Raw genomic sequence first — 16028 nt, forward strand, 5'->3', positions numbered from 1 at the left:
GGGGAGCGGGCGGGAAAGTGGTGTTGAGGCCAAGATTGGATCAGCCAAGATCTTATTGAATGGCGGAGCAGGCTCGAGGGGCTGATTGGCCGACTCCTGCTCCTGTTTCTTATGTAAACAAACAGTAACCGTGGAGTTCATGAGATTAAAGTTTCACCTGATGTTGCTGTCAGTGGATTATCTGTAACGAGAGAAGTAGGTGCAGTTCCTACAGAAAATGACAACAAATTAACATAAATAAAAGAATTTGATCAAAATAGATACTGAGGCTGAAAATTATCGATGAAGGTCGTTGCAAAAACAACCCCAATGGTTGACTCATGTCCTTCAGGGAGGGACCTGGGCTACAGGGGACTCCCGTCCCACACTACTTGGCTCAATCTTACTGCCCTGAAGCAACCACGGATGGACAATAAACACGGTCTTACCAACATCATTTGCAGCTTAAGAACAAACTGAACAATTAGGTGTTTCTGGAGGTAGTGATTGGGGTTCAATGCATGTGAAGATATGGTAGGAAATTTCCAATAGGTTCTGGATAGATTTTGAAATGTGCTTAGGGTTATACTAACACTGAAAAAGTTTCAACATAAAACAGCCATGTTAAAGTACGGGTGGAAAACTCATTAATTGTCATTACCCTGTCCAATAATATCACGGAGATGTTTCGACCTGCTCAAACGGCAATTAAAGTACTGGACATAGCAATGTTTTACAAAGAAGGTAAATGTCATTGGGATAAACATGACACATTCACTCCCTGCTTTCAAATACCTGCTTGGAGCGAAGTTCAGCAAGATTATGTATGGACAGGGATCTCCCCAAGTATAAGTCAGGTACTGTCAGTGTGTAAATGGATTCTGTAGAAACAGTCTCCCACCCACTGCTACTTTACACAGAGCATTTGGGTTTATTGCTAACAGATTTGGAACATTGCACAATACCCGCAATCAACTGTTGCCCATTTGTTGAAAGGATCCATAATTCTGGTACAAATTTCACTGTATTTACAGCTCACCGACCCCCGCCTCACACATACATACCAACATTGAATGGTTTACAATGTCTCATCTCCTGATTCATTCCTGCAGTTACTAGACTTTGGTCGGAGCGTTCCCACCTCTGAGTCAGAAGTGGTATGGGATTGAACAATGCGAGAGGATCACTAGTTTGACATCCAGTAGGATACACGGGTCCGGTGGGTGTGAGTGACCTCCATTAGGAAGCCCATAAGAGTTCGCCCTCTGGAACGAACCTCCCTATTGGCTGGTGTAAGGATGGTTACAGCCATGGAAGGAATGTTCAGGTGATGGCCTATCAGACTGTTAATCTGCCTGCGAATCCTTCCACTGCTGCACACTGTTCTCCAAGGGAAGTGTATGAAGGTACAAAAACCCACATTCACCATGTGCTGCTGCACTGTCAATCTTCAGGATGCAACATTCTATTGAGAATAACATCAAATCCTCATAGAAAAAAAATCTAATGTCAATGGGAGTCAGGTGTAACACTCTACTGAGTGAGTTTTGGATGACACACAGGAAGATGGCAGCTGGTGTCGAGGCCAATCATCACAGCGTTAGGACTTCACATCTGGGGTAACTCAGGCAGGCATCCTTGGCCCAACCACCATCCAGATGTTCTGTCAGTAACATTTTCTCTGTCATAAGATAGGGAGTGGGGTTATTCGCTGACCATTCTGCCGTGGCCAGCTCCTTTCACACTTACAGCAGGACAATGGCTGGTACGATTGATACCACAGGAGTGCCTGTTGACGACCATCTCAAGCAACAGAAAGACCACCGCCTCCCCATGACCTTCAGCAGTGCTGCAACTTCCGAACCAACTAATAGAATCCTGGCCAGAAGCTTAAACAGAGCACTCTGGATCCAGGAGGACAGCAGAGGCTGGTTACTGTGCGGTGATTTGGATCACCTCCTGACTGTTTGAAGCCTTTTCACTGCCTTCATTGCTCAAGTCGAGAGTTCAATGAAAGACTCACCAGCTGACCGGCTGTGTGCAGTCACAACAGCACTCGGGCAGCTCAGCACCAAGCAGGACAGAGCAGCCTGCCAACTCCACTTTCTACAAGTGATACTGGCGAGATATTGACATCAATCATGCGGGCAAATGGAAGTTTTGTTTGAGATGCGGGCCAACCTGATATCTCCAAGAGACGACTATAAGAGCAAATCTTTCCACTCTTCAATCTTACAGTATATGTGTAGCATCCCGCATCAGGGAGTTGAAAATTATTGATGATTAAACTTATGAAATCGAACTTGTGCCGCTTGTCTTTATGAATCAGCGCATTGTTCAGTTTCCACAGGATTTCAATCCCTTTCCAAGTTACTCGGGTATTTTCAATGCTCCAATCGACACTGTTGAAATAGGACAGCCTGGGCATCTCACAGGTCAGATTTACGGAGCTTCCCAGGGGAATCGGGCCGGCTGGGATCACAGACACTGTGGGAAGAGGATAACTGGTTAAACTGACAAAAGACACCATAGATTAAATTATGGCCTCGAACTGCATTCGCGGCCGAATACTTGCGCACAGGGTCAGGCGCATATGCTGCACACGTCATGTCACATAGTCCCAGGCACCACCTTAAATTCCTGCTTGAAACTCATTAAAATGATACACGTGCCGCCAGCCCTTCCCTCGCTGTGCAGTGGCATTTTTCCTGTTTCGGGTTAGGTCCGGAAATCGGGTGTGTCTCCCGACCCTTAACGGGAGACAGCAACTCTTAAAGGGGAGGTGCACTTTGTCTACAGACAGCGGGAAACGTTGTCAGAGGGATAACGTTGCTGCAAAAGATCCAATTAGGGCCCCAAGTTTCTTCATTGTCACGTTGGTGGCATTAATGCAGACAGTGGACGGGAGGAGGGACATCCTGTTCCCGAAACACCTCCACCGCCAGTGAGGAGAGCAAGGCAAGGAACGTTCATCCCAGCACATGGCTGCCACACTGAAAGACGTTCAATGACCTCAGGAGAGTTGTCAAGGTAGCGATACTGCTCTTTCTCCCTGCTCACAGCTCTACCACTAACAAGATCATTATTCAAAATACTCACAATTACAACCACCCCGCTTCCCTTCATTCTCCGCAAATCAATGCAGCAAACCACTTTGGCTCCTTCTCCTCAAACTCACCACTATTACACAGTGCAGAATCACTATTCTATCAAGAAAGGCACAGCCTCAAAACAGGCAGGCCTATCGGGCCTTGGGCCTCATTAATGTCAGACCAATGTGCTGCAGGCACATGCTGGGCGTCCAGAGGCAGCTCGCCGGTGAAGACCAGGTTCAGGAATCCCTGCCTTGGTCAGGCTTCAGGGGTCGGTGCCTGGGTCGGGGATGAGACTGGGGTCTCGGGTCGGAGCTGGGGACGGGATTCAGCGTTCGGTGAACATGGCCTGTTTCAAGTGTCGGAGATTGGGGCCGGACTCGAGAATCGGGGATGGGGGCATGTGTCGGGGATCGGGTTCACAGCCATGGTTGGGGGTTGATGATAGATGTCTGAGCCAGGGATCAGGGATTGAGCCAAGTCAGGGATCAGGGCCTGGATCAGGATTTGCGGGGTTCAATGTTGGGGTCCCGGGATAAGCAGGTCGTGTTTGGAGCAACGTGGAGGGGGTGTTGGGAGGTGCAATGGGGCCCTTTAATATGTGATCTTACATTAGTTTGCTTCTTTGTAGCAGGCAATTCCTAGAGCTGGTTTCCAAGAGTGCATCTGGAGAGGGGCCTGGCCGCCTCATGATAAATCAATCTTACAGAATTGGCCTCAAATTAGCAAATGCAAAGAGCCTAACGCCTGTTTCAGGCATTGGCAAAGGATGCCCCTCGCCTGTTCTCACCCAATATGTCAGGAGGCGCACTTTCAGTCGCAAATGTACACATTTCCTGCCCGCCATATTGGGACCTTACTAGTCCGAGCCTGTGGGCTGGAAATTCATTTTAACCGACAGTGTAGAACGTGTGGTCATGTATTGTCCGCCTGTTACACCCGCCGCCCGATATTCAGCTCCACTGAAGTCAGTTTCTACCTCAATGAGATTTGAGCAGAAGTGCTGAGGGAATTTTCCGGAAATGGATCTGATCTTTACCGGTTGAAACTTTACTGCGGAATTTCCCATAGTTTTCACAATAAAGATAAATAAATTGCTGAGAATTTACATTTACTGAACAAGAAAGTGTTTTCGAGGCCTACAATAACCTGCCCAGCAAGAAAGCAACACTGTTTTAATGCTGCGTTTTTCCACATCACAAATTGTCAAGATGTTGGCATTTAAAGGCACGGAATTTAATGGAGCAGTGGCGGATATACGGAAAATGGTGAAACAGTTTGTGTGAGACTATCATACACATATAACTACAGCAGAAACTGCTTTCAGTAACTCACCATTAATCACTATGAGGCGGATTAACATCTTCTTCTCCTTGTGTCCAGAATACAGCAAACAGTCGTAATTTCCGGCATCTTCCATTGTCGCCGTGAACAAGAGAGAATAATTCCCCGTCCTGAAACCCTCAGTCTCAGCCAGTGTTATATGTGGGAACCGCGGGGAGCTGCACTCAGTGTTGTTCTTATCAATTGCACAAAGTGCCATCCCATTGTCTCCTGAGGCAGGTTGAAATGTCCACTGAATCGCATCAATTTGAGTCGGAGACCGGGAGAAACAAGGCAGCAAAACCGGGCTGGACCCGTTCGAAAGAACCAGTTCCGGAATATCTCCATCATCTCCATCCCTTGCGGTACCTGCACAGGGAGCAAAGTGTGATATTAAACCGGACTGTATGAGATTGGATAAATATCCACCTTTACCCACAAACTCTGTTCCCTGGGCACCAACACCATCCCTCTCCCTGGCCACTGCCCAATAAATATCCACCTTTACCCACAAACTCTGTTCCCTGGGCACCAACACCATCCCTCTCCCTGGCCACTGCCCGATAAATATCCACCTTTACCCACAAACTCTGTTCCCTGGGCACCAACACCATCCCTCTCCCTGGCCACTGCCCGATAAATATCCACCTTTACCCACAAACTCTGTTCCCTGGGCACCAACACCATCCCTCTCCCTGGCCACTGCCCGATAAATATCCACCTTTACCCACAAACTCTGTTCCCAGGGCACCAACACCATCCCTCTCCTTGGCCACTGCCCGATAAATATCCACCTTTACCCACAAACTCTGTTCCCTGGGCACCAACACCATCCCTCTCCCTGGCCACTGCCCGATAAATATCCACCTTTACCCACAAACTCTGTTCCCTGGGCACCAACACCATCCCTCTCCCTGGCCACTGCCCGATAAATATCCACCTTTACCCACAAACTCTGTTCCCTGGGCACCAACACCATCCCTCTCCCTGGCCACTGCCCAACAAATATCCACCTTTACCCACAAACTCTGTTCCCTGGGCACCAACACCATCCCTCTCCCTGGCCACTGCCTGATAAATATCCACCTTTACCCACAAACTCTGTTCCCTGGGCACCAACACCATCCCTCTCCTTGGCCACTGCCCAACAAATATCCAGCTTTACCCACAAACTCTGTTCCCTGGGCACCAACACCATCCCTCTCCCTAGCCACTGCCCGATAAATATCCAGCTTTACCCACAAACTCTGTTCCCTGGGCACCAACACCATCCCTCTCCCTGGTCACTGCCCGATAAATATCCACCTTTACCCACAAACTCTGTTCCCTGGGCACCAACACCATCCCTCTCCCTGGCCACTGCCCGATAAATATCCACCTTTACCCACAAACTCTGTTCCCTGGGCACCAACACCATCCCTCTCCCTGGCCACTGCCCGATAAATATCCACCTTTACCCACAAACTCTGTTCCCAGGGCACCAACACCATCCCTCTCCTTGGCCACTGCCCGATAAATATCCACCTTTACCCACAAACTCTGTTCCCTGGGCACCAACACCATCCCTCTCCCTGGCCACTGCCTGATAAATATCCACCTTTACCCACAAACTCTGTTCCCTGGGCACCAACACCATCCCTCTCCCTGGCCACTGCCCGATAAATATCCACCTTTACCCACAAACTCTGTTCCCTGGGCACCAACACCATCCCTCTCCCTGGCCACTGCCCAACAAATATCCACCTTTACCCACAAACTCTGTTCCCTGGGCACCAACACCATCCCTCTCCCTGGCCACTGCCTGATAAATATCCACCTTTACCCACAAACTCTGTTCCCTGGGCACCAACACCATCCCTCTCCTTGGCCACTGCCCAACAAATATCCACCTTTACCCACAAACTCTGTTCTCTGGGCACCAACACCATCCCTCTCCCTGGCCACTGCCCGATAAACCTCCACCTTTACCCACAAACTCTGTTCCCTGGGCACCAACACCATCCCTCTCCCTGGCCACTGCCCGATAAACCTCCACCTTTACCCACAATCTCTGTTCCCTGGGCACCAACACCATCCCTCTCCCTGGCCACTGCCCGATAAATATCCACCTTTACCCACAAACTCTGTTCCCTGGGCACCAACACCATCCCTCTCCTTGGCCACTGCCTGATAAATATCCACCTTTACCCACAAACTCTGTTCCCTGGGCACCAACACCATCCCTCTCCCTGGCCACTGCCCGATAAATATCCACCTTTACCCACAAACTCTGTTCCCTGGGCACCAACACCATCCCTCTCCCTGGCCACTGCCCGATAAATATCCACCTTTACCCACAAACTCTGTTCCCTGGGCACCAACACCATCCCTCTCCCTGGCCACTGCCTGATAAATATCCACCTTTACCCACAAACTCTGTTCCCTGGGCACCAACACCATCCCTCTCCTTGGCCATTGCCTGAGTCTGAAGCTGACTTTTCACAACCTTTGCGTCCTATTGGACCCTGAGCTGAGTTTCCTGCCCCATATTCTCACCATCGCCAAGGCCGCCAACACCCACCTCTGTAACGTTACTCGACTCCGCCCTGCCTCACCTCACCTGCTGCTGAAACCGTCAGCCAGGCCTTTGTTACCTCCAAACCCATTTATTCCACTTCTCCCCCGGCCGACCTCTAACTCGCAGAAAACTGAATATGTTATAGTAGAGGCACTCAGCTCATCGATGTGACATTACTGTGTCCAATAATTAAACCGAGCCTTTACACCAATAAAAAAACAAGGAGAAAAAGGGATCAATGTTCAGTTAAAATAGTGGATGCATTAACGCCAAACAAACAGGTAAACGTGACGGTGTTAAACTTGACGCAATAATTTCCTGCTTTCAAATTTCCCGCTGCTTTCCCAGCCCCGGCCCTGCCTTCCAGAGGGGCCTTTGTTTTGTTGCTCTCACATATTTGGAGCAATGCGCCGCCCCGTCGGTGAAGTGCTGCCCTTTTGATGGAAGGAGCCAAATTCCCGGGCAAATTTTGACTTGTTTGCACCGCCCCTCCCCCCGCCACTATCCCCCCGCCACCACACCCCCTCCCCACACTCGCATCGAGCGGATCCCAGTGTCTCCTCATCCAGTTTATTTCCTTAGTCGTTGCTCATTCAACCATCTGTTACACTTTGTGCTTCACTGCGAGCCTTTCAGATGCAGAGAGCTGTGTCCTGTGTGGTCAGAGGAGGCGGAACTAAGGGGCTGACAGTCGCTTGGTGTCAGCTCCCCTCCCCCAGCCCTGGCCACTATGTTACCCCGATGCTATCTTACAATTAATGTTGATGTGTTATCACATAATGCGATTCCACTCGCATGAGAATAGCGGGTCTTGGCTCGAACCAGGAAGCAGGACTATTGGCTGAAAATGTTACATTGTTGAGATACCGCGGCAAACGTGGGAGTCGAGACCAGAGTTGGTGGAACACAACTGCTTTAATTCACATCATGGCAAAGAGAGAGCTTGAAAAGCCCGCGCAACCACTTAAATACTCCCCAGACAGGAAGTGCTCCAGGCAGCCTGTCCCTGCGGGAAACAAGTTGCCGGAGGAAAGGGCCCCCGGCTGGGGGCGGCTGCTGCCGGCAGTGTGCCTGCGTAAACTGTCCGTGCCGCCGTGAGCGGATTATGTCCAATGGTGGCGTGTCGCCACAGAGCTCCATCCAGAATCCGCTTAGGAGGAGTGGACGAGTCGTGACGGTGGTCTAATGGTTCTGCCGGAGCGGCTCTGAGTGGTCACCGGTCTAGTTGGTGGGGCCGGGCGGTTCGCCGCCGGCTGTGCTGGCTTGCTGGCGGGACGGCCTCTAATTGGAGGTCGGGCCACGGGGACCTGTTCCCCTGGTTCTGTGTGTGCTGGTTTGAGTCGGTCGATGGAGACTGTTTCGACCCTGTCGCCGAGTCGCAGCTTGAAAACCTTGTCTCCGGTTTGTAGTACCTCGTACGGTCCATCGTACGGGGGTCGCAGGGGTCCGCGGTGCGCGTCGTGTCGCACGAAGACGAAGCGTGCCTGCTGTAAGTTTGGCGGGACGTGAGGTGCGAGTTCGCCGTGTCGGTTGACCGGAAGTGGGGCGAACTGTTGAGCGGAAGAGAAAGAGTTGATCCGCTGCTATTCGGCCGACCAAGGTGTGGTAGCCTCCGGGAGGAATTCGCCTGGTATGCGCAGCGGTTGTCCGTAGACTAACTCCGCTGCTGAGGACTGGAGGTCTTCCTTGACCGCGGTGCATAGGCCTAGTAGCACCCACGGTAGTCGGTCAGTCCAGGTACTGTCCTGCAGGCCGGCGCGGAGTGAGGCCTTGAGTGACCTGTGGAAGCGTTCACACAGCCCGTTGGCCTGCGGGTGGTACGCCGTGGTTCGGTGGAGCGTCACCCCGAGGTTGCGTGCTGTGGCCGTCCAGAGTTCGGAGGTGAACTGGGCGCCTCTGTCGGAGGTTATGTCGGCCGGTACGCCGAACCTCGCGACCCAGGTGTTAACGAACGCCCTGGCGATGTCGGCTGTGGTGGTGGAGGTCAGCGGCACTGCCTCAGGCCAGCGTGTGCAGCGGTCGACCATCGTGCGGAGATAATTTCGGCCTTGCGATGGCGGCAGAGGACCGACGATGTTGACGTGTACGTGGTCGAAGCGGTGGCTGGGTACCTCGAAGTCTCCCAGGGGTGCTTTTGTGTGCAGCTGTGCCTTAGCCCATTGGCAGGCGAGGCAGGTGTTGGCCCAAGTCTGAACATCTTTGCTGAGGCCACGCCAGACAAAGCGCTGGGAGAGGAGTTTGACAGATGCGCGGGAACCCGGATGGGAGAGCCCGTGGAGCGCGTCGAAGATGCGGCGGCGCCAGGTTGCAGGGATGACCGGCCTGGGTTGGCCGAGTGAGATGTCGCAAGTGACTGCTGTGGCTTCGGGCCCGTGCGCGACCTTGGCTAGGCGTAGCCCTGGCAGGCTGGTAGCCGCCGAGAGGAGGTCTGGGTCCGTGAGCTGGGCCGCTGCTAGTTGCGCGTAGTCGACCGCTAGGTGATTCGCGCAGATGGCGGGACGGGAAAGGCAGTTGGCGACAATGTTGTCTCTACCGGAGACGTGCTGGATGTCCGTGGTAAACTCGGACACGGCCGCGAGCTGGCGTTGCTGCCTAGCAGACCAGGGTTGGTGTGCTTGGCCATCGCGTATGTGAGCGGCTTGTGGTCCACGTACGTGGTAAAGGGGCGGCCCTCCAGGAGGAACCTGAAATGGCGGACCGACAGGTGGAGCGCGAGGAGCTCGCGGTCGAAAGTAGAGTATTTGACCTCCGGGGGGCGCAGTTGGCGGCTGTAGAAGGCAAGTGGCTGCCACGCGCCATTGACCCACTGCTTGAACACGGCTCCGACCGCATGGTCGGAGGCGTCGGTGGTGAGCGCGACCCGGGCATCGGCCCTCGGGTGCGCGAGCAGGGTGGCGTCGGCGAGCGCGTTTTTGGTGGCGTCGAAGGCGGCTGACGTGTCAGTGGTCCAGGCTACGGCCATCTTGCCGGATTTACCTCGGAGGGAGTCGTATAGGGGCTTCATGAGGGCTGCAGCTCTGGGGATGAACCTGTTGTAGAAGTTCACCATCCCGAGGAACTCCTGGAGGCCCTTGATGGTTTTGGGGCGGGGGAATTGCTGGATGGCCTGCACCTTGTCGGGCAGGGGGACGGCCCCAGCAGGGTTGATGTGGTGGCCGAGAAAATCGATCTCGGCTAGGCCGAATTGGCACTTCGCCGGGCTGAGGATGAGCCCGTGTTGGGCTAGGCGCCCGAACAGGATGCGAAGGTGTTCGAGGTGTTCCTGTTTGGTGGAGCTGGCCACGAGAATGTCGTCTAGATAGATGAATAGGAAGTTCAGGTCCCGGAGGACTGAGTCCATAAGGCGCTGGAAAGCCTGGGCTGCATTCTTGAGGCCGAAGGGCATCCTCAGGAACTTGAACAGGCCGAATGGGGTGATGACGGCCGTTTTGGGGATGTCCGCGGGGTGTACGGGGACTTGGTGGTAACCGCGCACCAGGTCGACCTTGGAAAAGACGGTTCGTCCGGCCAGTCGGGCCGAGAAGTCCTGGATGTGCAGCATCGGGTATCGGTCGGGGGTGGTGGCGTCGTTGAGGCGGCGGTAGTCCCCGCAGGGGCGCCAGCCTCCGCCGGGCTTGGGGGCGATGTGGAGGGGCAAGGCCCAAGGGCTGCTGGAGTGGCGGATGATGCCGAGTTGCTCCATGGTGGTGAACTCGGCCCGCGCGATTTCCAGCTTGGCCGGGTTGAGTCTGCGGGCGTGGGCAGAGACCGGGGGGCCGGTGGTGGGGATATAGTGCTCCACACCATGTTTGGCGGCTTTGGCCGAAAAGGTCGGGTTAGTGAGGGCGGGAAACTCGGCTAGAAGTGCCGAGTAGTCGTCCGTGGCACTGGCGAGGCAGTAGGTCGTCAGGCCGGCCGAACGGGCCGGGGTGAATGCGCCAGGGATGGGGGCCATAGTGTTGATGTCGATGAGGCGGTGCCTCGGAATGTCGACAAGGAGGCCGTGGGCGCGTAGGAAGTTGGCGCCGATGAGTGGGCAGAGGACCTTGGCTGTGAGGAACTCCCAGTGGTAGCGGCGGCCTGTGAGGTCGAGCGTGACCATGCGGGTGCCGTATGTGCGGATGTCAGAGCCATTGGCTGCGGCCAGCGTGATACCCCGTGCGCCGCGTTGGATTTTGAGGGCGGAGGCGGGGGTGATGCTGTGCTGGGCTCCTGTGTCGCACAGGAATCGGCGGTTGGTGCTGTCGTCGGTGACGTACAGTAGGGGCCCCTTTTGCCCCGCGGCCATCGTGGGGGCCGGTGCGGGGGGGGGGTTTGAAAGTGCACGGTGGCTTGCAGCGTTGGGCCCTAGTGCCAAAACGGGTGTGGTAGTAGCAGTGACCCAGAGTGGAAGGGTGTTCGGGCCTAGTGGGCCGGGGAGACCGCGTGGTCATTGCCGTGAGGTCGGGCGCGACGTCGCGGGCGGTCTGCGCGGAGAGCAGCCGGTCGGCCTTTTCAGCTATCTCATTCAGGTCCGTGGAGCCAGACTCCACAATGAGCGGGTGGATGCTGGCGGGGAGCTGCCGAATGAAAAGCGTGCGAAAGAGGGCGCCGGAGTTTTTGTCGTCCGAGAGGGACAGCATGTGGGAAAGCAGGTCCGACAGTGAAGCATCACCAAGGCCTGGGAGGTCGAGGAGTTGGCAGTTGCGCTGGTAAGAGGGCGCCTGAAATTTTTTAAGAAGCGCGGCCTTCAGATGTTTGTACTTGCCTTCCACTGGTGGATCCTGCAGCGCTGCCCAAACCTTGGGGACTGTGGCGTAGGTGAGCGAGGCGACGAGGTAGTCGTACTTCGTGGCGTCGACTGTGATGCTTCTCAGCCGGAATCTGGACTCGGCTTGAATGAACCAGGCCTCGGCCAGGTTCTCCCAAAAGTCCGGTAGTTTAACCGTGACTGCGTTTGTATCCGCCATGCTAGCTTAGGATTCGTCCTGAGCATCGGGGTCACCAGTGTTGAGATATCGCGGCAAACGTGGGAGTCGAGACCAGAGTTGGTGGAACACAACTGCTTTAATTCACATCATGGCAAAGAGAGAGCTTGAAAAGCCCGCGCAACCACTTAAATACTCCCCAGACAGGAAGTGCTCCCGGCAGCCTGTCCCTGCGGGAAACAAGTTGCCGGAGGAAAGGGCCCCCGGCTGGGGGCGGCTGCTGCCGGCAGTGCGCTTGCGTAAACTGTCCGTGCTGCCGCGAGCGGATTATGTCCAATGGTGGCGTGTTGCCACAACATAGAATTACATAGAATGTACAGCAGAGAAACAGGCCATTTGGCCCAACCAGACCATGCCAGCGGTTATACTTCACTTGAGCCTTCTCCCATCCTTCCTCATCTAAGTGTATCAGCATAACCCTCTATTCCGTTCTCCCTCATATTCTTATCTAGCCTCCCCTTAAATTCATCTAGACTCAATCACTCCCTGCGGTAGCGAGTTCCACATGCTCACCACTCTCTGGGTAAAGAAGTTACTTCCTTAAATCCATCTCGACGCCATTTTTCCCTTTTTTCAGTAAATATTGCGGAGCCTCACGGACTAAGATCGCTTTGCACAATGTGCAGCCTTGTCCAACGTGAGCTGAAACTTTTCAGATCATTCTATCTATGTCAATATTTAAATTATAAATTGCCCCCGCATTTCACTGAACGGAGCCCGGAACCACAGCGACCCGATACAGCGATTGCACACTGAAGACAGCAGTATCACAGGAGCTCTGAAACTGTGTCTTAACATAAGAACATAAGAAATAGGAGCAGGAGCCGGCCATTTGGCCCCTAAAGCCTGCTCCGCAATTTAATGAGATCATGGCTGATCTGATCTTGGGCTCAGCTCCACTTCCCTGCCCGCTCCCCATAACCCTTCACTCCCTTATTGTTCAAAAATCTGTCTCTCTCCACCTTGAATATATTCAATGGCCCAGCCTCCACAGCTCTCTGGGGCAGAGAATTCCACAGATTCACGACCCTCTGAGAGAAGAAATACCTCCTCACCTCAGTTTTAAATGGGTGACCCCTTATTCTGAAACTATGCCCCCTAGTTCTAGATTCCCCCATGAGGGGAAACATCTTCTCTGCATCTACCTTGTCGAGCCCCCTCAGTATCTTATATGTTTCAATAAGATCACTTCTCATTCTTCTAAACTCCAATGAGTATAGGCCCAGCCTAACTGGTCTACAGTTTCCTGCTTTCTGTCTCCCACCCTTCTTAAATAGGGACGTCACATTTGCGGTTTTCCAATCCGCTGGGACCTCTCCAGAATCCAGGGAATTTTGGTAGATTGCAACCAAAGCATCCACTTTCTCTGCAGCCACTTCTTTTAAGACCCTAGGATGTAGGCCGTCAGGTCCAGGGGACTTGTCCACCTTTAGTCCCATTATTTTACCGAGTACTTTTTCATTAGTGATAATGATTGTTTTAAGTTCCCCCTCTCTATAGCCCCTTGATTATGTGTTATTGGGATGGTTTTAGTGTCTTCTACCGTGAAGACTGATGCAAAATATTTGTTCAAAGTCTCTGCCATTTCCCTGTTCCCCATTATTAATTCCCCAGTCTCATCCTCTAAGGAACCAACATTTACTTTAGCTATTCTCTTCCTTTTTATATACCTGTAGAAGCTCTTACTATCTGTTTATATTTTTTTGCTAGTTTACTCTCATAATCCAGCTTCTCTCTCTTTATTACTTTTTTAGTCATCCTTTGCTGTTTTTTAAAAATGTCCCAATCCTCTGGCCTTCCCCTAATCTCGGCAACATTGTATGCCTTTGTTTTCAATTTGACACCATCCTTTACTTCCTTAGTTAGCCACAAGTGGTTCTCCCTTCTCTTAAAGTCTTTCCTTCTCACTGGAACATATTTTTGTTGAGAGTTATGAAATATCTCCTTAAATGTCTACCATTGCTTATCAACCATCTTACCCTTTAATCTATTTTCCCAGTCCACTTTAGCCAGTTCTGCCCTCATGCCATTGTAATTGCCTTTATTTAAGATCAGGACACTGGTTTGAGACCCAACTTTCTCACCCTCCAATTGAATTTGAAATTCAACCATGCTATGATCACTCTTTCCTAAAGGATCCTTTACTATGAGATAATTTATTAATCCTGTCTCATTACACAGTACCAGATCTAAGATAGGCTGCTCCCTGGTTGGTTCCACAACGTATTGTTCTAGGAAACCATCTCGGATACACTCTATGAACTCTTCCTTGAGGCTGCCTTGGCCAATTTGATTTGTCCAATCAATAGGAAGGTTAAAATCGCCCATGATTGTTGCTGTACCTTTCTTACAAGCCTCCATTATTTCTTGATTTATACTCTGTCCAACAGTATAGCTGCTGTTAGGGGGCCTATAGATTAGGCCCACCAGTGACTTCTTTCCCTTATTATTTCTTATCTCCACCCAAACTGATTCTACATCTTGCTCTTCTGAGCCACTTTCATTTCTCACTACTGCACTGATCTCATCCTTTATTAACAGAGCCACCCACCTCCTTTTCCCTTCTGTCTATCCATCCGAAATGTCAAATACCCCTGAATATTCAGTTCCCAGCCTTGGTCACCTTGCAACCACGTCTCTGTAATGGCAATCAGGTTATACCCATGTATATCTATTTGTGCCATCAACTCATCTATCTTGTTACGAATGCTGTGCATTCAGATAAAGAGCTTTTAATTTTGTCTTTTTATTATTTTCCTGTGCTTTGACCCCACTTTCTGATGCACTCTTATGTTTATACGTTCTGTCCCTTCCTGTCACACTCTGGCCACCATTACCCCATCAATACCCGGCTCTATTGCCTTCTCCTTTCTCTTTGAATTTTTTAATTCCCGCTCACCTGATCCCCCCCTCCAGTATTTAGTTGAAAGCCCTCTCTACAGTCTTGTCTTTTGTCGAATACTGTTGCTCATTCTCGTGTTTCAACAGCAGACGATCACCCAGCGGGAGCAAGTGAATCTAACATGGGGACTGATGGCCATTTCTGTGCATAATTTACGGTAGTTTGAATTGCTGATCCATTATTAACGATGGTGTTGTTTTAGTAAATTTAGCGAATAAGGAAAATGGCGGGGTCATGAACTGATTGTGCCTCGCGCTGTTTCAAATGCCGCTTCTACACAGATCCTCAGTCTTATCAAACAAGTGATATCGTCAGTCATTGTTACATTCAAAATAACTTTGTGATTAATTTGATAATTCTTGCTACGCGTTTGCCAATACCGCACGGAATATAAGCAAAGTCCACTTTGAAATGCAGCTACCGTTTGGAGACCACAACACGGAGGCATTAGACCGATGGGGACAGATATATCTACACAAGCAACAGTGCTGGAGACTATGATTGTCAATACTCGACTGAAAATAAAATTGAATGTGATTATAGATCATACCTGGATTTAGAACGGCCAGTAGAAGGGAGACCTCGAGAACGGAACACCTCATACTTGCTGCTGTTGAGTCTGAACTGGACAGAGAGAAATGACCGAACGTGTTAGTTAGTAAAGCAAGAGGAAGTTCTCGTTTCCTTCTGTTAAAAATATTTATCAGGCTCGGTCACGTGATTATTGGTTAGAATTTCCTCAGTCACTAACTTCAATAGTTAGATTCAACATCAAGACTTGGCTTCACCATCAATAGGGGTAGACAACATTCACGGTGCTTAATTCCTAGATTATCACCGTCTCGAACAAGAATAAGCCCAGCGACCATCCCGGGCCCTCAACAGCACCAACATTGTCGAATGACCCAACAGCATCTTGAAAGACAACATTGCGGAGAAGCTTAACTGTATCAAGTGTAACAACACAGTGACTAAAGAGCAGGGCAGAGGCTGGGTACTCTGCGAGGATTGACTCACCACTTTCCCCCTCAATGTCTCTCCACCATTTACAAAGCTCTCTTCAGGAGCATGGTGTATACTTCCCACTCACTTGAATAGGTGCAGCCTAGACAGCCCACACAATGTTCAAAACAATGAAGCACCATGTTTTTTCGGTCTGCACCCGTGCCACTGGATTCAGTGCCCCCACCACATGCACACTGCACCTTGAAAGGGGAAAGGTAAAGAAT

The 16028-nt window shown here is 51.5% G+C and overlaps 1 protein-coding gene across 1 annotated transcript; it reads right to left on the reverse strand.

The window, feature by feature from the left end:
• Positions 1-429: 429 nt before the first annotated feature.
• Positions 430-15668, reverse strand: LOC147110206 (uncharacterized). The gene is made up of 3 exons (XM_086002494.1): positions 15614-15668; positions 4407-4763; positions 430-2466 (listed from the first exon to the last, which is right to left on the reverse strand). Exons 1-3 carry the CDS (start codon positions 15666-15668, stop codon positions 2045-2047), a joined length of 834 nt encoding a protein of 277 aa, XP_085858620.1. The 3' UTR covers positions 430-2044.
• Between the last annotated feature and the right edge of the window lie 360 nt (positions 15669-16028).

Source organism: Somniosus microcephalus, chromosome 12 (genome assembly GCF_052327205.1).
Source record: "Somniosus microcephalus isolate GS21.2 chromosome 12, FLI_Smic_1.0, whole genome shotgun sequence".
Classification (NCBI taxonomy): domain Eukaryota; kingdom Metazoa; phylum Chordata; class Chondrichthyes; order Squaliformes; family Somniosidae; genus Somniosus; species Somniosus microcephalus.